Source organism: Megascapheus bottae, chromosome 3 (assembly GCF_031878675.1).
Source record: "Megascapheus bottae isolate mThoBot1 chromosome 3, mThoBot2.hap1, whole genome shotgun sequence".
NCBI lineage: Eukaryota > Metazoa > Chordata > Mammalia > Rodentia > Geomyidae > Megascapheus > Megascapheus bottae.
This window is the reverse complement of record NC_143511.1, coordinates 49,723,452-49,746,140: the sequence shown is the minus strand read 5'-3', so window position 1 is coordinate 49,746,140 and position 22,689 is coordinate 49,723,452. Positions and strand designations below refer to the sequence as shown.

The 22,689-nt window shown below is 35.8% G+C and overlaps 1 protein-coding gene across 1 annotated transcript in view; it reads right to left on the bottom strand.

The window, feature by feature from the left end:
* Positions 1-22,689, bottom strand: part of Focad (focadhesin) — a 250,753-nt gene that overhangs the window by 150,880 nt on the left and 77,184 nt on the right. Inside the window, exons 10-11 of the mRNA XM_090330054.1 lie at positions 19,931-20,133; positions 12,187-12,444 (exon numbers count right to left, since the gene is read on the bottom strand). Of these exons, the coding sequence (XP_090186180.1) occupies positions 12,187-12,444; positions 19,931-20,133 (461 nt within the window). The remainder of the gene's footprint in view (positions 1-12,186; positions 12,445-19,930; positions 20,134-22,689) is intronic.

Below are 22,689 nucleotides of genomic sequence, written 5' to 3'. Positions count from 1 at the left end.
ACAAAATGTTTGGGAGAGAATTGAGAGATGGAAAGTGGGGGAAAACAATGCAAAGGGGTATCAATGTTCAAGAAGTAATGTAACTACTACTTGATGAGTATAACTGTAACCCCTCTGTACATTACCCCAACAATAAAATACAAAAACAACACTAACAAAACTCAGAAACCAGTACTACTTTGGTTTGTGTTTGATAAGAATAGAGACAATGTGCCAGGAGTGAGGGCTCACATCTGTAATCTTAGCTACTCAAGAGGCTGAGATGTGAGGATCAAGATTCAAAGCCAGTCCAGGCCCAAAAGGACCCTGAGGCTCTTGTCTCCAATTAACCTCTAGAAAATGGGAAGAGGGGACAGGCTCGTGGGTAGGGCTGTAGCCTTGAACTAAAGAGCTCAGGGAAATGCCCCGGCCCAGAGACAGGGCAGTAGTGTTGACCTGAAGAGCTCAGGGACAGCACCCAAGCCAGAGTTCAAGCCCCATAACCCACAAAAAAAAAAAAAGTAGAACCAATGTGGGACCAGGAGTTTGGTCTAGTAGGTAGAGATCTTGCCTAGCACGCACGAAGACCCAGACTCAATTACTTGGTACCACATGCATAGGAAAAGCCAGAAGTGGTGCTATGGCTCAGGTTGTAGACCTTGAGCCTAGAGAAAGTCCAAGGATAGTGCTTAGGTCCTGAATTCAAGCCCCACAACTGGCAATAAATAAATAAATAAATAACCAACCAATGTTTATTTGGGGGGAGAGATGTCTTCTTTTGTATTAAGGGAAGAAAATCTATTTTTTATCATTGTCTGTAGTTGTACAAAGGGTTTAAATTCAACATGTCAATTTATATGCATAATGCATCTCCAGTGTTAGCCCTTACCAATGTAATTTTGCATTTCACTGTAATACTGGAAGCTATGTAATATTAAAAAAACAAAGTTCTAGTTAATGGTTCCCAATCTAAAATTCTAAATCCAGCCAAACTAATTCAAAACTTGCCATACCCTAAGTACGTAATTAAAAGCAAACACATCTATATACCTAGCTGTCAAATAATGACTTGATTTTTTTGACAGTCCTGGGGCTTGAACACAGGACCTGAGCACAGTCCTTGGGCTTTCTTGAGTCGAGAGCTCTACCAACTGAGCCTCAGCACCACTTCCGGCTTTTTTTTCTATGTATGTGGTACGAGAAATCAAACCCTGGTCTTTGTGCATGCTAGGCAAGCATTCTACCACTAGGCCAAACCAACGCCTGTAATTGTAGCAGCTCGGGAGGCTAAGATCTGAGGATCACAGTTCAAAGCCAGCCCAGACACTAAAGTCCATGAGACACTTATGTCCAATTAGCCACTAGAAAACCAGAATTGGTGCTTGGTTCATGGAGTAGCCCTCTACCACCAGGCCAAACTCCCAGCCTGAAAAATACTTCATTATATAAGTTCGACATAATATTAAATTACAAAACATAAGAACATAGTAAAAATAGTTTCAGAAAGTAAAAGGTAACACAATGTTTCTGGAAGAAAGTTTTTGAACTTCATTTGAAAGTCCAGTTTGGAATATGCTTCAAAATAGCATCTTATAAGTGGAGAATTGGGTGGTATAATGTACAGTAATAGAGACTAAATATGTAATGGCCACCTGAGGAGTTTAAAAGATGTGCACTCTAGTTTAGTGTACAGTGCTATTCTCTTCACTTTTCTTGGTTTTGTTTTTTGTCAGTCATGGGGCTTGAACTCGGGGCCTGGGCACTGTCCCTAAGCTCTTCAGCTCAAGGCTACCACTCTACCCCTGAGCCACAGCCTTGCTTCTGGTTTTCTAGTAGTTAATTAGCGATAAGAGTCGCACACTGGACTTTACTGCCTGGGGCTGGCTTTGAACCACGATCCTCAGACCTCAGCATCCTGAGAAGCTACACAGGAGTGAGTCACACTTCTCTTCACTTTTGAAATAGCCTGAAATTTTTCATTTTAAAAGAAAAAAAATTTAAAAAAGAAACTCCCGCACTCTTCTTCCTGTATTTTAAAACAGCACATATTCAATAAAATTATGTTTAATATATGATTACTAATACAAAAGTATGAACAAATCTAAGCCTTGGCCAATAAATCCAGCAACCTAAAATCCTTTTTTACTTTAGGTGAACAGCTAGAAGTAAATTTGCAAAACAACAAAAAAATACCCTACTTCTGGAAAATATCATGTAACCCTTCAATTACAATAAAAATATATGAAAAAAATATCCTACCATTTGCATATCACTTCATGTTTTCATGTTTTATTATATACAGGATCTTCTAATCCTCACAACACTTCTAATAGTTATCATAGATTGGTACCACCTTTGAAAGGTTATATGGAATTTTACAAGTTCCTGAGTGAGATTCATTATTAGATTAAGAGGTATCAGGATTTAGTGTTCTGTGGCTTATTTTCTGGTTATTATCCAACATAATCTCTGCCTCTATCTCTGTCTCTCTGTCTCTGGCTCTCTCTGTTTCTTTCTGGTTGGGGGTGGGAGGTAGGGGTGATTAGACAGGCCACGTACAATTCTATGATTCTACGTTCCATAGAATTACTATCTTAAAAGGTAATAGTTTTAGCCTAAAGGAGGTATACAGATTGTAAGACTTGAAATTTTCTAAGAGGATTGGAGAGACGAGCTCTAACAACTGAATACTTTTGAAGAGAAAAATAGAAGAAAGGAGAAATTCATGTTTAAAAATGTTTACAATAACATTTCATATGCAATAATGTAAAAATAACACCAACAAGAGCTGAATCATTTTTATTGTGCCCCTTTGTGAAAACATGTTTATAAGAGCCTAAACCTTGGCTTGCCTTGAAAAAATAAATCAATGTTCAGGACACAAAAAATGGTCAACTTAATCTTTAATGAGTAAATGACATGGCAAGAATGGTTCAGGTACTTATAAATGCTAAATGTCTGGGTATGTCTTCATTGGCTTTTGAACAGTTTCAAAGAGCTGACACAAGGATTCATTAGCTCTTAGCACATATGAACCTGCTCCAAAGGCAGCCAAAAGAGTTGCCTAGCAACAGTGCATTTTGCATCTCTCATCATCCCCAAAGATGCAGCCGCTGCAGCAGCTAGGTCAAGCCTCTCATTAACAACCTGACAAAGGGCTTCTATCTTCCATTAAAAAAAAATTATTTCCATTTCCAGGTGAAGCTCAAATATCTATGTAGTACTCCTACTGACAATGCATTCTGTTTCTTCTACTCCTTCTTCCCAATCCCCATTTCAACAGATATATTTTAATGAACCCCTCAAAATACCTGTAACAAAAGCAGGCACTGAGAAATCCAACAGAATTTTTATCCCTATTCATATCACTCTTAGAGTTCTATAGCTTTTGGACAAAATTAAGGAAGTTTTAGAGAAAAACAAAAGACAGTAAACCAAATAATGAAAAGAGTCATCTATTTGACTTGAAAATTAACCAAAAAAAATTACTGAAATTATTTGCAATACTATCCCCTGCTGATATCTTTCTTATTCCCACAAAAAACTATTTTCCACCATCTAACAAAAAGGTAGAAAATTCTGAATGGTAAAAATGAGAACAAATGGATCAGTGGTTTATAATGAAGATAATCCATTGGAAATTATTCCAGTTTGCATTTTGCAGTAGTAACTATTATAAAGAATTGCCTCATTTGAAAATATTTCTTAAAATGTTTACTACACTGCACAGTAAAAATTATACTCACATATTTCTCCTTATATACAGTCAAAAACCCTTAAAAGAACACAAATAAAATAGGCAGGCTTTTCACTTCACATCTTAAAGCATATAATCCAGATTTTACTGTAAATTAAAGCAGCCCTGTTGTCTAAGCTTTCATGAAATCAGTAATTTCCCTATAGAAAAGATCCTAATAGATACAGATTAAGAATAAGGAACATGCAAAGACCATTGTTATCACAAAAATCAAATGAGGTATTTTTTTAAGTGATTCAGAAAGAATAATGTGATTTTTACCTCCTGTGCCTCCTGATTTTTTTTCCTCGACATATAAATAGCAAACAATGAATCTTCAGGAGGATTTCCCAGAAGGGTGTCATTTACCACTAAAATATTTCATTCCAACAGTTGAAAGACTATAAAAGGGTGACTGTCCTCCAGAGTCTCTAATAACGGTAATAGATCTTGTGTTACTATTCACAAGTGACCTCTCAGTCAGGCGATTTAATTTTTCCCCCTGCAGCACGGTTGGTTTCACACACAGTGTAATAACAGTTTTTGTACAACAAGACAATTCATCCGATTAGAAGGACTGTATTAAGTCTTTCATGAACAGCATGTGTCATGGTGGCTTCAGCTAAGATTTGATTTAAGGCAACCTAATGTATGCATGCATGATTCCTCATTCTTCTACTGTTTCAAAAACAATTCTAAGCTGGGCACAAATGGCTCATACCTAAAATCCTAGCTACTCAGGAGGCTGAGATCTGAGGATTGAAATTTGAAGCCAACTGAGGCAAGAAACTTTTATCTCCAATCAACCACTAACAAGCTGAAGGGGGCTGGATTCAAGTGATAGAGCTAGCCTTAAAGCTAAAAAGCTCAAGTACAGAACACAGGCCCTGAATTCAAGCCCAAGAGCTGACACACACAGGAGAGAAAAGGAAAAAAAAGAAAAGAAAAGAGTATGCCTTCTATTATTTAAAATTAAACACATGAAAAAAAGAAAAGAAAAGAGAAAAGACAAGGGAAGGAAGGAAGGAAGGAAGGAAGGAAGGAAGGAAGGAAGGAAGGAAGGAAGGAAGGAAGGAAAGAAGGAGGGAGGGAGGGAGGGAGGGAGGGAAGGAAGGAAGGAAGGAAGGAAGGAAGGAAGGAAGGAAGGAAGGAAGGAAGGAAGGAAGAAGGGAAGGAAGGAAGGAAAAGGGAGGGAGGGAGGAAGGAAGAGGGAGGGAGGGAGGGAGGCAAAAAGAACAAAATAAGCATGTCTAGTGATTGCAATTACTTAATGCTTCACAATATTTTACAACACACATTCATTATAATATAACATTGCTGAGAAAAGCTGTAAACAAATTGAGATGTCCATTTTTTCCATTTGTAAACCTCAGCAAAAAACATTCTTTTTTGCATTCCTGAGGCTTGAACTCAGGGCCTGAGTGCTGTCCTTGGGCTTTCTCAAGGCTAGAGCTCTACCACTTGAGCCACAGCACCATTTCCGGCTTTTTTCTATGTATGTGGTACCAAGGAATCGAACCTGAGTCTTTGTGCAAGCTAGGCATTCTACCACTAGGACAAACTCCCTGCCCAGCAAAATATTTAAAAAAACAAAATTTCATTTAGATACAAGAAAGAGTTTAAGAGCTGTAGTTGAGCTCACACACGTAAGTTTAACCCTGCTGCATTGCAGGTTTTGCCTCCAAAATCATATTGGCATATCAACGTCTTCACCAGAACTCCTATTTTAACATCCTGTTACACAACTCTCCCCAACATCTGTTTATACCAGCACTGTAGAGAAATTCGAGTATCCTGCTGACTGTAAGTCTCCTTAAGATACTGATTCTAAATATATGCATTTATTTCAGACTCAACTTCCTTCATGCTATATCTCCAACTTAATGCAGTATGACTTGTAATCTTGTTCTCCCACTGTGAACTGGCACACATCAACATCTTTGTATATGCTCTTCTTTTTGCCTAGAATGTTTTCTTTCCCCTACTTCAGAGAAACTTAGGAGCCTTTTCATCTATGGTGCAAAAATATGTATATATCAATGTATGGGAATTAATGCACCATCTATCTGGCAAATATCATGTAACCCTTCTATTAATTACAATAAAAATATATGAAAAAAGTATGTACATAATTTCACAATGACAGTTATCTTCTTGCACTTGAGACATTTTTAATGCCTCTGTCAATCCATAATTCCTAAAGGCAAAGACTCTATTCTTTCATCTTAGTGTTATCAGCATTCACCATATAGGAAGTTTACAATATTTTGGACGATTAAGTAATTTAAAACTGCTTAATAAATAAGACTAATAAAAACAAGGTATACAAAGTATTTCAAGTTGAATGATAATTCACTGATAATTGCACTTAACACAGATCAAACAGCAACTCTGCCATTAAAAATATAGTTGGACATAAATAGAGCAAAACTACACTGTTACAATTATCATTAATAATAATTTAATCTGCTAGAAATAATAAAGGTAGGCAAGACTGAATTAAAGAAAAATGTGAAAAAAAATAAAAGTTGATGCTTTCATGTATATACTGTAACAAACTAATTAGCTGAGAGTTTCCAAGTACCAGTCCCTCTTGATATGTTTGAGAATTAGATAATTTTATCACTTCAAATTGGTATATTCGTTTTACTGATATAATGAACTAATATAAATGAGCAAATCTAAAATTGTCTAAATATAGCAACTTCAACACCTGCTTATGTTTTAACTCAGCCTATATCAAATTACCCTGTACCCTAAATTAATAGGATTTCATTTAATAAGATTTTACTGTAATCTTACCTAACCTAAACCTGTCCCTACACTCCACAATGTTCTATTCATTAGAATATATGTGAAATTATGGAAAAAGAGTTTGGGGATCTAGGACACGGGGTAAATAAAGCTAATATACTTGTGTGTTGATTCAAACAGTCAACAAAACACAAGAACTGTTCAAGGTTACTGGAAGGCAAAAGCAAGTAAAATATGGTTTCCCTTGAGGAATTCCTTTCATGAATTCTAATCTAATTTTATCTGCTAATGATTCCTTTTGAAGACAGCTTACATTCAAGATAACTACAGGACACTTCAGAATGCTAATTTGTCCTTAGTTATCTCATTCAGTGTAAGCATTATTTAAATTCAGTAACATGATGAATTCAGGTTATATATACTTTATGTTTGTGTTCTTTAGAGACAGAAGGGGGAAAAAATGAACAAATCCTCTTAAATGTCTTATTAATTCACTCTCACAAGAACGGTAGTAAGCAAGGACAGCCTGACTTTCAGTCTCCAGACATCCAATCAATAAACCATAAGTCAGCCATATATAAATCATTCTGAATCACTTCTTAGCTTACCTACATATTTAGCTTCATTTAGCTTGTAACTATATCAACCCATTCAAAGAAAATTGACTTCACATTAAATTCTCTAAAAATTTTTTTGAAGTCAATTATGCTATCTACCAAGAAGTACTCAAAATTGTCACTGATAGGGTAGAAGCCCAGTGGATTCAACAGCAAAAGGGCCAGCACAAGTCTCAAGCCTAGTGGTAAAGGAACTAACACAAGTCTCCAACTCTAAGAATTCTGGAGTTGAATTCTCCCACCAAATCATGTCCCATTACCTCAAGTACAGCTATACAGTAAGTACAATTGTTAATTATGTGCTGCTGGCTTTTATCTCCACCACCAAAACAACAAAAAATTAAACCTGAAATACTAAAGACAAGTGCTATTAGTGAAACTATGGTCCAAAAGAATTATATCAGAAGCCTCAGAAATGTATTACACTGTTTTCTTTTTTTCCAGTCCGGGGGCTTGAACCTAGGGCCTGGGCACTGTCCCTGAGATTTTTTGCTCAAGGCTAGCATTCTACCATTTGAGCAATAGTGTCACTTCTGGCCTTTTCCATTTCTGAGAAATGGAACCTAGGACTTCAAGCATGCTATGCAAGCACTCTGCTACTAAGCCACATTCCCAGCCCTACTGCACTATTAACAATGATACTCAAAGACAATTATATAACTACCATATATGAAATTTAAAAATAAACATTAAAGCCAGGCACAGCTACTCAAGAGAATGAGATCTAAGGATCACAATTTGAAGCCAGTCCAGGCAGACAAAACTGTGAGACTCTTATTGTGAGTTAGCCACCAAAAAGTCAGACCTGAAGGTATGGCTCAAATGGCAGAGTGCTACCTTTGTGTAAAAAAGCCAATCAAGGAAAAACTCTGAATTCAAGAGCCACCATTACTGTCCCACCTCCACCCCCACAAAAAAAATCATTATTGCAACAGATAATATGCTTCCTATTTCAAAGAATGTGTACTTATACAACAAGGCTCACTCATAAAGTAAGTCTTAGCATGCCTGTTTCTGGATTTGAACAATACCTTGTTCTCTGCATCATAACCCTTAGCAAAGGGTTTACTGCCCACCTTTTCCTTACATTGTCAGTATCTCCATGACTGTCTTCATGTCCCAACTTCCATTGAATATGTGTTCCCCCAAAATACACGACTACTAATTTAATAAGTGATTCCTTCATGTTTTTTTCAAGATCCTATACTGATTATATATTATCAAACCTTTTTAAATGTTTTAAGCCTAAAAAACAAGATATAATTTCTCAATATCTCATAAACATTGCTTTTCAAAACAGTGAAAATTCTACTTTTTATTTAGTAAAACTTTAATTATGTTTCATTATAATCTAATTATGATGACAGATGGGCAGGTATATGTGTGTGTGTGTGTATAATGTAAATATACATATACACAGAATAACTTTTGAACATTAATTGGTCATCATCTCAAATAAGTATGCCTTTTGAGCTTTACCCAGAAGAAAGTTGTGATCCTAATAGCTGGAAACAAGCAAACTTCCCTCTTCCGAGGGCAGTACTGAACACATCTTCATCAAGCTCTACCCTTATCCTTTCTTGTGTTTAATCACACATCAGAGTAAATGGATTCTTAATACACTAGTAGGCTAACGAATATCAAAATAATATGAAATGAATTGAAAAATAATAAACATTCCCTCAATGAAAATTTCAAATCTGTAGATTCACCATAAGTAACTTGGCCCAGTATTAATACCACAAAATGGCAGGGCATGGATGCAGAAAAGGAAACTTTTCTTTGCACATTAGGAAAACAACACATTTAAATGCCATTAAAAATATTTATTTGACATATATCTTCATGGAGAATGTAAAGAAGAAATAAACATATTGCCATAGGATGAGGTAGGTACAACTTGATGTTGTATTTTGGTGTGTGTTTTCCTTTGTGTAACTGCTTCAAGCTGGCAAGCTCATCCCAATTTTCTCAAGCCATAATAGATGCTATGGCTACCAGGGAATAGCAGTGTAACACTTCTTAACGTTAAAAGTCTTTATTAAAAGTACTGTACATTCTGGCTTCTTTTTGCTGGTGCAAAGAACACACTAAGCAGGATAACTTCAGGGGGCAGCAATTCATAGAACATAGTCACAATGGAACAGAGTGTAAAGTGTCCAAAGGCTCTTTGTGCATGTTCTTTTATAGAATATAGTTTCTTCTTTTCTCACAGCAGTAACTTACAGACCATTAAATTTCACACATTTCCTATTCATTTTCCATGTTAAAAAAAAAATGGTGTGTGACCCCAAGTAGAACTATCACAGGATTCTGCCCTGAAAGTCAACTTTTACTATTTGAGAATATATGACTTTGAAAAGACAAGAAGTCATGGGCCATGAACCTAGCCACATAAGTGATTTCAAATGACTCAAATATGTGTTTACTTTTACAAATGGGAAAAATAAGCCCTGAAAACATAAAATAAAGTTGACAAAGATTGCAGGTGTTCCCATTAAACTTTAGCTAGACTTAATCAAAATGCAAAAGGAAAAAAAAAACTCAAAGTTGTAAAGTACAAAAAAGAAAAGAGAAAAAAAAATAAAGAAACATGACTACAACCACTTCCAAACAAGAGAAAGATAAACAAATACAAAGGAGCACTGAACATCATAAAAAATCACACGGTTAAATTTATCAGTGGGAGTAGGGTATAAGGAAGGAAGTAACCTGTGATTACCTGGAGTTAAATTTATAATCTTTTTACTGTCTGATCTTACGTAGAATCTAAGGAAAAGATGGTCTAATAGAAGTTTAAAATAAAATGGTGCTACCAAAGTGTAAAAAAGAGAGGTAGAGGGTAAGCTTACCAGTAGGGGCTAAGTTACCATTAAATCAGAGCTAGTTCTTGTATGCTACTGCACAGTGCAGTAATTATAGATAAGAATGTACTATATATGAGATATGCAGCTAGAAGAAAGGATTTGAAGATTTTCACCATATAGAAGTGATAAATATTTGAGGAAACAGACATTTCACATGCTTTAAACATTTTATAATACATGCATATATCAAAATACTTCATGGTACCCATTCATATGTATAATTCTTATGTTTTGGGGCCAATTAAAAACAAATTTAAAACTTATAAAATTTTGTTTCTTGGCATATTACATTTTATAAATCAATAAAAAAGAGGGGAAGGAAAGTGAGAGAAAAACATGGGAAGGGGCATCAATGTTCAAGAAGTAATGTACACACTGTCAACGAATGTAACTGAAACCCCTCTATTCCTCACACCAACAATAACAACACAATTTTTAAAAATCTTTTAAAAAAGAAATTGATCTATACAGTATTTAAATCATTTCATTAAAAATGACTGAGAAAAACTCTCTCAATTTACTTACAAATTAGTACTATCAGTGGTTAATGCTCAGTTTAGATCCTAAACTTTTTCTACATGAATCTAGTAGCACTGGTATTTTAGAGCTCTGGCATTTTAATTTTACCCCACTCTCACTCAACTCAGAATAGTAATTTATAAGGCTTTCTTATCCTATCACAATGGTTGCTCCAGTGTGGACCCATGATCCAAGCAAAGCCAATCTGAGTTTCTCTATTCTTCTGTTACTTTTTGAATTGGAAGATTAGGTTAAAAGGCTTTGGATTTGCAGCTCATTTACCTACAGAAGAAAAAAAAAATGCTTTCAACACACTAAGGGGAGCCCATTGTATTATTCCAAAGAATCTTTCTTTAGGTAGGCTCCAAGCATTATCCCTTCCTTCATTAATAACCTACAGAGATTACTTATAAGGCATCAACGCAGAAGAAGAACACTGGTAGAAGTAGAGTCATTATAGAAAGTTGAAATGAGAAAGGAGAGAGCAAACTGAAAAGACTCATATTATATGTATACTGCACACTAAACGAAGACCCATCTCAAAAATCAGGAGGCATGACCAAAATGTAAACTTTTCAGTAATATCAGTGGTTAGTTACTTGACAAAAAGGAATGATTATGGCCAGACGAGGTGGCTCACACATGTAATCCTAGTTACTCGGGAGGCTGAGATCTGAAGATAGTGGTTAAAAGCCAGGCAGGCACTAAAAAGACTCTTATCTGCAATTAACCACCAGAAAACTGAAAGTGGCACCATGGCTCAAGGGGTAGGGTGGTAGCCTTGAGCTGAAGAGCTCAGGGACAACATCCAGGCCCACAACTGACAAGAAAAAAAAAGAATTATTATGGTAAGTTGGAGGTAAACAAGAATGCCAACAAATGAACATTTTTGTTAATATTAGAAGACTGGACCCAGGGTCTCACACCTGCTTAGCAAGTACTCTACCACTTGAGTTCTACCACCAAATTTTTCCCCCTAGGAATACATAATTTCCCATTAAGTGGCATACTATTCTTACTGATAAACAAGATACTAAAACTGCTATGCCCTTTTGGTTAAGAAACTCTTATCACACACAAGTACATTCTAGAAATTACATTCAATGAGAATAAGGGATCCAAAAACTATGGCACCAAAAACATAGTTTAAAAGACAAAGACTTTTAATGTTGCAACTGCTTATATATCTTCTTATAGTCCAGTTCTGTATAGACAGGAAAAAAGATAATTTCCTTTTCACGCACACCAGAGTCATACATAACAAGGGCCCAAAATTCATTAAATGACAAAAACAAAGGAGGATAAAATTTCAAGGAGTGAAAATATATTGGTGACTATGTCCATAAACAACTTTATTCTGAGTTGATTAATCTGGGTCTACCTTAAATGATCAGTATTAGAGTTAAGAGGTATGCATCTTGCACAGAATGTTAAGAGTTAGCAAAAGCATAATATATTAGTAAATCCCCCAAAGTGAAAGAATCAAAATAGAACCATATGCATGTTCCCTTGCAAGGTATACAAAGAAATGTTTCCATATCAACTGAGAATAAAAAAAAAAGAAGATACCAAACTAATAATAACAACATAAAAATGAGGCAGGCAATTCCATCATAACTTAGAACTCTGATATATCAGAAAGAATGAGCTATAATTTCAACAATTACTCTTTCTTCCCATTCTCCATTAGTGTTCCATTATTCTCTGTCGTTACCTGAGAAGAATCTGTTTGAGCCAGTTGTGTGGTAAGTTTTAGTATTTGGTGAAGACTCTGTCCTTTATCTTCAACCAGGAGGTGAGCCACCAGAAGGAAAACATGCACAGGAATGGATGTGGTGATAGGGAGCAGAGACTCCACAGAAGCCAACCAGTCCCTTGCTGCAGAGTCTTCTTTCATTACTTCGAGAATCCTCCACATGGTAAATACTGAGTTATACATGCTGGTAATAGGGAAAGCAAGCCTGTACAAAAGCTGAAAACAAAAACACACAAAAAGGCATGAATATATTTGTCAGAAATATATTTCTGACATTCACTTATTTTTTAGTACTTCATTAGAAGAAATCATTCCTTCCAACAACATGAATACAAACTTTGAATTCCTGCCAAACAGAGCTCTCTGCCCACATCTGAGGCAGCAGGATCACACATAGAGAAAAAGAATTGTCAGATGGTACTCTAGAACAGTTTATCAAGTTTTCCTCATATTTTCCACTCATTCCCAATTAAGACTGAAAAAAATGCATCAATATAGAACATCCAGAGGCAGCAGAATTTGGGAAAAGATACTCATTTAAAAAGTAAAATTCAATGAGGAGGCAATAATTCAATAAGGAGATTAAAAAGGTACTGTATTTGCCCAGCTCCAGGCCTTAGAAGAGGGAACTCAGGGCAGATGGCAGACTTGGACAGAGGACAATTAACACTTATAACAGACAGTATATTGATAGGTACAGTATTTGGTTCAGCTGGAGCCTGGGAATTCATTGGTAACTACAAATGAATTCTGCAATAGAATGTAGACTGAACACACTAATTTGAAATACCAGAGAAGATGCTGTGTTTCCCTGAATCTGAGAAATGGCTCCTCACAGAATTAAAGTAATACAGTCAAGGTTATAGCCCACTCTCCTGTGTATGATGCTATATGCAGACATGGCGAAAGAGAAGCCACAGGCATTAAAGAAGCATCAGACACTCATATCTGCTAATGAAGTAATTCAAATCATAAGCTGTGACAAACTAGAAACATCTAGATTGTGACTGTCTCACTGTTAGAGGATGAACCATTGGATAAAAAGAATGGGAAAAGCATTGATTTTCATTTTTAAAATGTTTAATAAAAGATGTATTGAGATGTAGTTTATACACCATAAAATGCACTTTTTAGGGTTTTCAATTCTGCTGATTTGAGTATTTGATAGAGTTTTGTAATCAACATCAATACCAAATTCTACATCATTTTTATCACTCCAAGCTCCATATCCCTTAATAGTCACTCTTTACTTTCCCTGCATACTCCTATTAGACTACCAATAGACTTTCTATTCTAGTTATTTTATATAATAGTAACCACATCATTTGTAGATTATGGTGACTGGATTCTTTCACTTAGCATGTTCTCAAGCTATAAAACCAAGTCATGGCTTTTATCAGTACCTATTGCTTTTTATTGCCAAATATTATTCCACTATATGGATATACCATATTCTATTTCTCTGTTCACTAGCTGATAGATAAGATTTATGTAAGGAAACAAGTACTCAGTTCTCTTGCATGTAAATTTAAGAATAAATATAAAACTAACCAAATGTTATGCCACTCTAAAGCCAAATAAAGAAGCCAGTTTGCATTGGTACAAAAAGATCTTCCAAGTGAAAATACAAGATCCAGAAGTATGTGCAGAATGATGGCAGTGTTTTAAAGGAAGGTGTTGAGAAAATGATTATATATTTTTAAATACATGGACATATAACTACATATGTTTTAAAATATATGGATTTTAGAAGAAAGGACTAGTCTATAACCATTATCTTCTATGCAGGAAGGTGAGAACTCAGAACATGACCACTGGAATCAAGAGCAGAAAAGCTTTGTGTCATATATCTTTTTATATTTCCTGAGTCATATGAGGTTATTGTTACTTTTATCATGAATGTTAAACTTATATAAATTTTAAAACCTAAGCTGGGCACCAGTGGCTCACACTTGAAGCTACTCAGGCAGCTGAGGTCTGAGGTTTGAAGTAACCCAGGCAGGAAAGTCCATGAGACTCTTATCTCTAATTAACCACCAGAAAATCAGAAGTAGTATTGGGGCTCAAAGTGGTAGAACACTAGCCTTGATGGCAAAAGGACCCAGGGCAAAAGGGCCTGAGTTCAAGCCCCACAATCATCATCAACAACAAAGAAAACTGTACAGTAGTTAATGTAAATCTAGCACTTACAGGTGGAGGCAGAGGGATCAAGACTTTGAGGACTGCCAAGACAATATAATGAGTTCAAGGTTAGCCTGGTGACAAAGTGCATGCCTGTCTCACAAAATCAAAGTCTGCTTAGCTCAGTAATAGAGAATTTGTTTAGCATGCTTAAGGAACTTAGTTCCACACATAAAAACTTATGTAATACCAAAGTTTATTTCTTTCCCAAATGATGAAAATTATTAATGACTAGGGACAAACTCTTTAAGAGTAATAATAAGCAACACTGGACTTGAGATTTATAAAACCAAGATTTCAGCATGGGCACCCCAGCCACTAGCCATTATGCAATCCTTCTAAATTTCACTTTTCTCATTGGTAAATATCAAACAATGACTAACTTACTGCAAGGTGCTGAGGTATATATGAGATAATATCTAATACAGCACCTAGACAGTACCAATATTGAAAAATCGAGGGAAATATTATCCCTGTCATCTCTAGAAACAAAACCAATGATTATGAGTGTAGAAGGTAGCTAGAGATGGCCATGAGTAATAAGCTGAGTACAGAGCAGTAACATTACAGAAATATAAAAGTAAGCAATAAAAGAGAAAAGTAATCCCATTTTACTTGAGAATTATGACCAATATTAGTTTCTGGTTTTTGCTTTTTTTCTTTCCTTGCCTAAGGTTTTAGCAACACCAGAAAGTCACAATGTTAAATAAGAGGTCACAGAATAGTCTCCCTGTACTATTACTTGACAGTTGCTCCTGACATGCTCACTGGGCAAAGGGGCTGAACCAGCAAGCCCCTTTCTCCTGGCCCTACCATGAGAAAGGACTCCCTCTTCTGCCTCTGATTCTCAAGTGCTGTGATTAAAGGCATACATTCACCATGTCAAAGCTTTAAATTATGTACCATATATATATACATATATATATGTGCGTGTGTGTATATATGTGTGTATATATATGTTTTCTTCAAATGGATCATTTTCATATTAATTTACATTAATTTACCAAAATAATGCTGTTATCTTAATGATAATAATAAGCTGAGGATGGGGAAGGCAAGAAGGCAGGAAGGCAGGAAGGAAAGAAAGAAGGGAAAGAAGAGGAAAAAGACGATCTGTTTTATGATTTAAAACACATTAGTTTATTCTATTCACACCAATCAAACTGTACATAACATTTATTGGTATTCATTCTTGGCTTCATTGTTTGCAAAACCATATTTTTTGCGAAGGATCTGAAAGTGAGTGTTAGAGAGCTTCTCCTTTGTGTCATAAGTCACAGTGATAAGTAACCCTCTTAGAATGAGTCAAGTAAGAGTTCTCTCTGATTCAGGAGGATGCACTACAAGTTGCTTATGATAGATCCTACAATGATGTTTAAGTTCTAAAAGAGTGAAATCCTGTCCATCTGTGTTTACATAATCTCCAGTCCATAAGACTGATAAGGTTATTCAATATCTGTTACATTTGTCTAATAATACTTTCCATGTAGAAAGATTTTCTTGTTCACCATAAGATCCATGCCCTTTTACTAAAAGAGAAAATATTCCAGTATTCCACGTGTCTTTGTTGACTTTAACATTCCCTTCATAGGGATTTAGATAAGCTAATATTTTTTATAAAATATTATAGCTAGAAAATTACGCCTTGTTTCTGTACATTGTGTAGTATAGGCTGTTAGCTTTCCTAGTACTTTATGCTTTGATTCCAAGAAGTCTTATACAAGTCACTTTTTCAGATGTCAAGCTAAAGATGCACTCTCGTGTTGTGAACTTAAGAGAATCATTCAGAGATCTTTTTAACTTCTGAAAATAAATGTATTCCACATAAAAAAAAAACCCAACAAAAAAAACCACATTAGCCACGGGCCAGGAGTGTGGCCTAGTGGTAAGAGTGCTCAGCTAGCATGCATGAAGCCCTGGGCTCAATTCTTCAGTACTACATAATAAGAAAAAGTTGCAAGTGGCACTGTGGCTTGTGGCTCAAGTGGTAGAGCACTAGCCTTGAGCAAAAAGTGTCCAAGGACAGTGCCCAGGCCCTGCGTCAAACCCCAGCACTGAAAAAAAAAAAAAAGCAGTCAATCTACATAACTCCTGGAATATGTACATGCATGTGGTACTGAAGAATTCAGAGTCTTTGTGCATGCTAGGTAAGCACTCTATCACTAGGCTGAACTCCAGGCCCAAATTTTCTGAGTTTTAAAAAGACAAATAATCAAAAATACTTTCTGTCTCCTAAAACTTAGTACTATTTTATTATCAGGAACGCCAAAGTACCATATTCAATTTAGATACACACATACACACAAATGATGACTGAATTAATGAATGGGCACATAGTTGATCCTGCTTAAATCAAATCAACTCATAATCTTCCAATTGACTAGAAAAATCTGACAGAAATTAAATTTCTTATGTGCAATACAGGAATATAGTTTTAAGTCTTTCTTCTTTCTCACTTCATCTCAGCCACCTACTTTCATCATAATCTCAGTTAAATGGACGGGGCCAGTTGGTGTATTACCCTTCTTTGTCTGGCTTATCAATAATGTCTTGTCAAATTTCTGCTTTGCCCTTTGGTGCAGTACTACACCTTGTCAACAGAGAGCACAGGAGAGATACAAGGCATGGCATAGCAGAGAAAGATTTTCTTCAGTTTCTTGGTATTTCTTGGGTTTCTGTTATCATGGTTGCCAGAAACATATAGGAAACCCCCAAACTACAACTTCCTCTGAACCAACTGTGGCCTGCAGTAACCCCTATAAACTGCATCTTCCAGAAAGCTGAAGCTACAAGTTCTGAATCTCAGTTTTAAATGGTAAAACTCTAATAAGTTCCTTCTTTGAGACTTATCTTCTATGACTTCAGTCATAGAAGCAGGAACTGCTCCTTGCACTTACTATTGTAATATTCCTTAGAAACTCTTCTCAACTTTCTCTTGATAGTCATTAACTATCTGTATTTTCACTGTTTAAATTCCTCTTTCTTGTCAGGACTTTAACACACACTCCTGTCATTTTTATCCCCAATATTCTCCTTAAGTTGAAGGAACATGATTTTTCAAGAACTTCATAAAGTTATAACTAATGTTTAATTATTTTTAACCTAAAAAGAAAACAATAGTTTTAAGTATCTTATTTTAATGGTCAAATATAAAAGGATCTTGTTTTCCACAGGCTAGAGGAGGAAAAGCGTACTAGGAATATATTAATCTTTGATTTTAAAGAGATGACTGTCAAGTTTGATCTTATATCCTTTGTAATTTAGCAAGTACAAGAAGTTATATAGGTTTTTTGGTTCTAATTATCAGATCTTCAGAAAAGAAGAAGCAATTACTGTACAGAACTGCCTTGTACAAGTCAATGAGCCTTGTTTTCAACTGGTCTAGGTCTAAATCAAATGCTGTCAGTCAAGCTCACCAATCCAAAACGTACTAATAAAAATGACGAAATGTGTGGCTTGCATTCAGAAGTCTTTCTTTAAATTGAAATGGTAAAATTACCATTCTCATGGAGGTACACATCCAAACTGATCAAAACCTTACTGAGAATGTCTACAATGTGGTAAACACTGGATGGGGGACTGTGGACATAAAGATAAATAAGCAAGGATGTATCTGTTTCCTTAAGTATGTGGGGAAAAAAACATTCAGTTTGGCAACTACTTAAAATATTTTCAACTAAAGTTTGCTTCTCTATCAGCTGAACAAGATAATACAGAAACATCTAGGACAGAAAAATACAACAAGTTTAACAACTGTTGCAATTTAAATGTTAACAGTTTAAATTGCTGCAATTTCCTAAAGGCCTCAGGGAAAGGAAGAAAAATAGAGCCAAGATTCTTTCCTTTAGTGAGCTCATAATAAGAGTTGGAAGTACAAACATGTAACCCCTCTAAATTAACACACAGCTTTTTTCCACATTAGTTAAATGCAAAAAAATGCTAGAACACAAAGAAATAGCAATGAATTCTGACTCAGGGAGGCTGAGAACATTTGGTTAAGTCTTGAAAAGTAGACAGGTCATGTGAAGGACATAAAGGAGCAACTATTGCACAAGCAAAGATTCAGGAAGAGATTTCAATAGTGTGGGACAATTTGAATTGATAGGTGTGTTTGGAATACAAAGCCCTAAGCAGGTGCAGAGGGGGAAAAGGGTAGCAGTTAAAAAAAAGAAAAAAAAGAACAACAACAATAAATATGACTTAAATTTTTTAAATAGGTGATCACATATCTCCTCAAAGCTTCAATAAAGCAGCACAGTATCAATTGAAGATGACTATAGCCTTAATAGTATTCCCTTTTAGCTGCCGAGGGAGTCCAGTTATTAGTGTTCACGAATGAAATTCACTTACACCAAAGCATATAGTAAGCCAAGTCTTTAAGTATTGGGGTGATCCTCAGTAATAACACTTGTGATTTAAAGGAAGTCTTAATGTACACCTGCTCTGGCACCATGCCCATTCAGAAGCCTTTGCCTATCATTCTATATAGGCAAACCAAGAGGTAAGGTTTAAGAAAAAAACTACTGAAACTTCTGGACACATTTTATTCACCTCAATTAGGACTGATAGAATGTTTTTCGCCAAATGCAAGTCAATTATTTATTTCAAAAATTAAAGTTTTAACCAAACAATTTGGATTTATAAAGTACACAAATAATCTGCCTATAAAAATCTAATATGTTCAAATAAGAAATAATGACTGGATTCTTGCTGCTAGAACACTTAACACGATAGGATAAGTGGTCTCTCTACTTTTCCATATGAAGCTGTTGCTACATATGGGAAGCTTGTATTCTTCAGCTTGTATTCTATTGTCTCTTTTCATAGAAACTTAAGATGCTTCACCAGCTTTACTTTACTTGTTCATCATTCCATCTCCATAAAAGTAGGTGTTGAAAGGAAAAATAAGATTTTACCAAAAGGTAAAACTCAAAAGAGAATAAGAGATCTGGCAAATCTAGACATTAAATCCAATCACTAGCACAACACTCGCAATATTTTTTTTATAATAGGTAAACTGACTAAGACAGAAATTGAAGAGGTAAGACAAAATATGACAGGTCCATCGCCTTCCAGGTAGATACACAGGAAGTATTAAGAGTCAGGGAACATGGCAGACCATGTCATACCAATAAATGCTATAGTTCATACTGAGCCTACCTCTGACCACCACGAACCCAGCACTATACTGCACAGCATGGGGAGAGAAGAAAGGACACTAGGTTCAAATACATTAAAGAATCAGATTCTTTGATCTTGCAAGATCCCTCAAGATCTTTACCTGCTAATTTATAAAAGGAAAAAACAATTATATGGCATTCCTCAATCTTGTTTTGCCACAGTACCCTATACCCTCCCACCCTATACTTGTGGAACCGAAGTATTTGCTAATATCTCCCACACCACTATCTCAGAGGACAGGAAAGTTCAATGAAAAACTCATTAGGAGGTAAGATGATCTACAACAATAGAAAATTCACATGGAACTTTTATTTAAGAGAAACAAGGATGCATTCATTACCTGCTGGTGGTCATCTCTGTAACACTCTTGTTGCACCATTTCCAACAGATTTAGGGCCAGCTGCTGCCTAGAAGGAGCTTCTTCTTCCACGGCCATACAGTCTTCCAAGGCAGGAGAAGATAATATCTGCAGGAGGGGTATCACGAGCAGCAAGGATGATTTGGGGATTTTCTGACCCTCAGCACAAGAGAGGAGCTTCAAAGCTAATCACCAAAGCAATAAGAATTCACATGTTTAATTAATATCATAGTGACACAACATACTATTTTAACAGTGATACCAGCAGAATGTTTCCTTGCCCCTTTACAACTGAGTCAAATATACAATAGGATGATGCATTTCATCATAAAAAGGAAATAAGTGTAACATAAAAAAGTGTTGTCTAAAATGAGCTTGTAATGTATATAGCTGAAAAGGGGTAATACTTTTAGATTAGATATCATAAAGTACCAACCAACTGCTTCATAATCGATGTGAATTAAAAATATACAATTTAAGTGGGGAACAGTGAACTTACTCTTATAATCCTAGCCACTCAGGAGACTTAAGAGCTGAGGCTCACAATTTGAAGCCAGCCCAGAGAGAAGTCTGTGAAACTTTTGTCTCCAGTGAACCAAAATGCCAGAAATGGAGCTGTAGCTCATGTGGTAAAGCAGAAAAACTCAGAAACAGTACCCAGGCAATATATGTACACTATCTACACATAGAATACAACTCAATATTTGTCTCGTATAGCCTCTCAGATCATACACGTAGACAACAGTCAAAAAAAAAAAAAAACACGGGATAACAAAAACAAGATATAGGCCTTTACAAATCAGATGAAAATTATATTAGCACATGTTTAAGAGAGTGGCATTATGAAGAACCATCTTTCAGATATAAGTGCTAAAAAGTACATCACAAAAATCCCAAAGTTCATAACCACCCTATCCATGAAATCTTTCTTTAATAAGTAGTTCTTTCTTTTAACTTAAAAAGTCAACTTACACTTAGAAAAAATCGTATTAAGTGAAATAAGCCAGACTCAAAGGAACATAGGCTCAATGGTTTCCATCATTTGTCATAATCAGTAGAAACCTTGGGCTGTCCTAGCAAAGATTTGCAATAGAGCAAAACCTAGATACATAAGGCCATACAGTATGATGCTAAATGAAAGGACCTCTAGGATATAGAAACAAAAGCCATATAATGAGTGATTGCTGTCCTTTACGTACTGTTATCTCTCATCTCTTTTGCTGTCCCTTGGTTATCTCATATTGTTACAGTATCTCACTTTGTTATCTGATATATTGGATATATTTGTATTTGGTTATTTGAAATTGGATAAGGAAGGGGGGGAAACAAGATGAGGGGTGAGGGCCGGGGGGAGGGAAATGGGGACCAAGACATGAGAAAAGGTATCAATGTATGTGAATTAATGCACCTTCTATCTAGAAAATATAATGTAACCCTTCTATTAATTACAATAAAAATATATTTTAAAAAAGTCAACTTACACATCAGAAACATGCACACAGATGTGTAGCAACTTAGTGCATAGCTATCCCACCAGAAACTATTAAGGAATAAGTTTAAGATGTGAGTTCACTATGATAACAAGTTTCCTAAAGGTTATTAGATGAATCCTGGTTTGCCGAAGGATGTTATTCACAGGCTTTAAAGCCATCTTATCAAAGTAATCAACTGATTTCCCTACTACACCAAATAAAAAACTTACTATCCTTAAATAATGATGAGTTACCATATTTTATTTTAAACTATTAAGAACCCTAAACTTAGTATGATCTGAAGTACAAACAAATATTATTCCAATACTACTTTTTTGTCTGAGTATTACTCTTAATCCATAATTCTTCTTGAGATATTATGAAGTTCCACCATTTTTATTAAAACAGACAATGTACAGACTACAAATATTGGACTATTTCATAGTTTTCCCAGGTACTTCAATAAGTTGCTATTTATAATCAAATCTAGGAAGTAGCACTGTAGCTCGGAGTGATAGAGCACTAACCTTGAGCAAAAGAACTCAGTGATAGTGCACAGGCCTGGAGCTCAAGCCTCTTCAACCCCAGCCAAAAAAACTGAATGTGGCAGAGCACTAGGCTTGAGTGAAGAGTTCATGACCAACCAAAGAAAAGGAAAAAAAATGTAGGAAAATCAACATATTGTGGCACTATACGATTTACAACATTACTACAAGGTAATCATGCATTTTAAAGGTGTGCTTTGTTTGTCAATTTTCCAGATTCAGTAACGTATCTTTATGATACTTTTTTGCACAGTACTGAGGATTCATTCCAGTGTCTTTCACATGCTGATTAACAGCCTACCACTGACCTAAATCCCAGAATCACACTATATAAACCTGAGCATTTTTGCCTCCCCTTTACCTTCTTCTAAAAAAAAAAAAAAGAAAGAAAAGAAAAAAAAAAAAAAAAGCAGTGGGTTGAAGCTGAGTGCTGCGGCTCAGGCAGGAAGTGATCTCATGGCCTGGTGGCATGCACCTTGTTCTGGTCTCAGATTGGTCCTTGCCCTGACTCTGGTTAAGTTGTACCTGTAATTCTAGTTATTCAGGAGGCTGAGATCTGAGGATCAAGGTTCAAAGCCAGCCTGGGCACTAAAGAATGTGAGACTCTTATCTCCAATTAACTTCTAGAAAATGGGAAGTGGAGCCAAGGCTCAAGGGATGGGGCAGTAGCCCTTGAGCTGAAGATCTCAGGGACAGAGCCCAGGCCCAGAGTTCAAGCCCCATA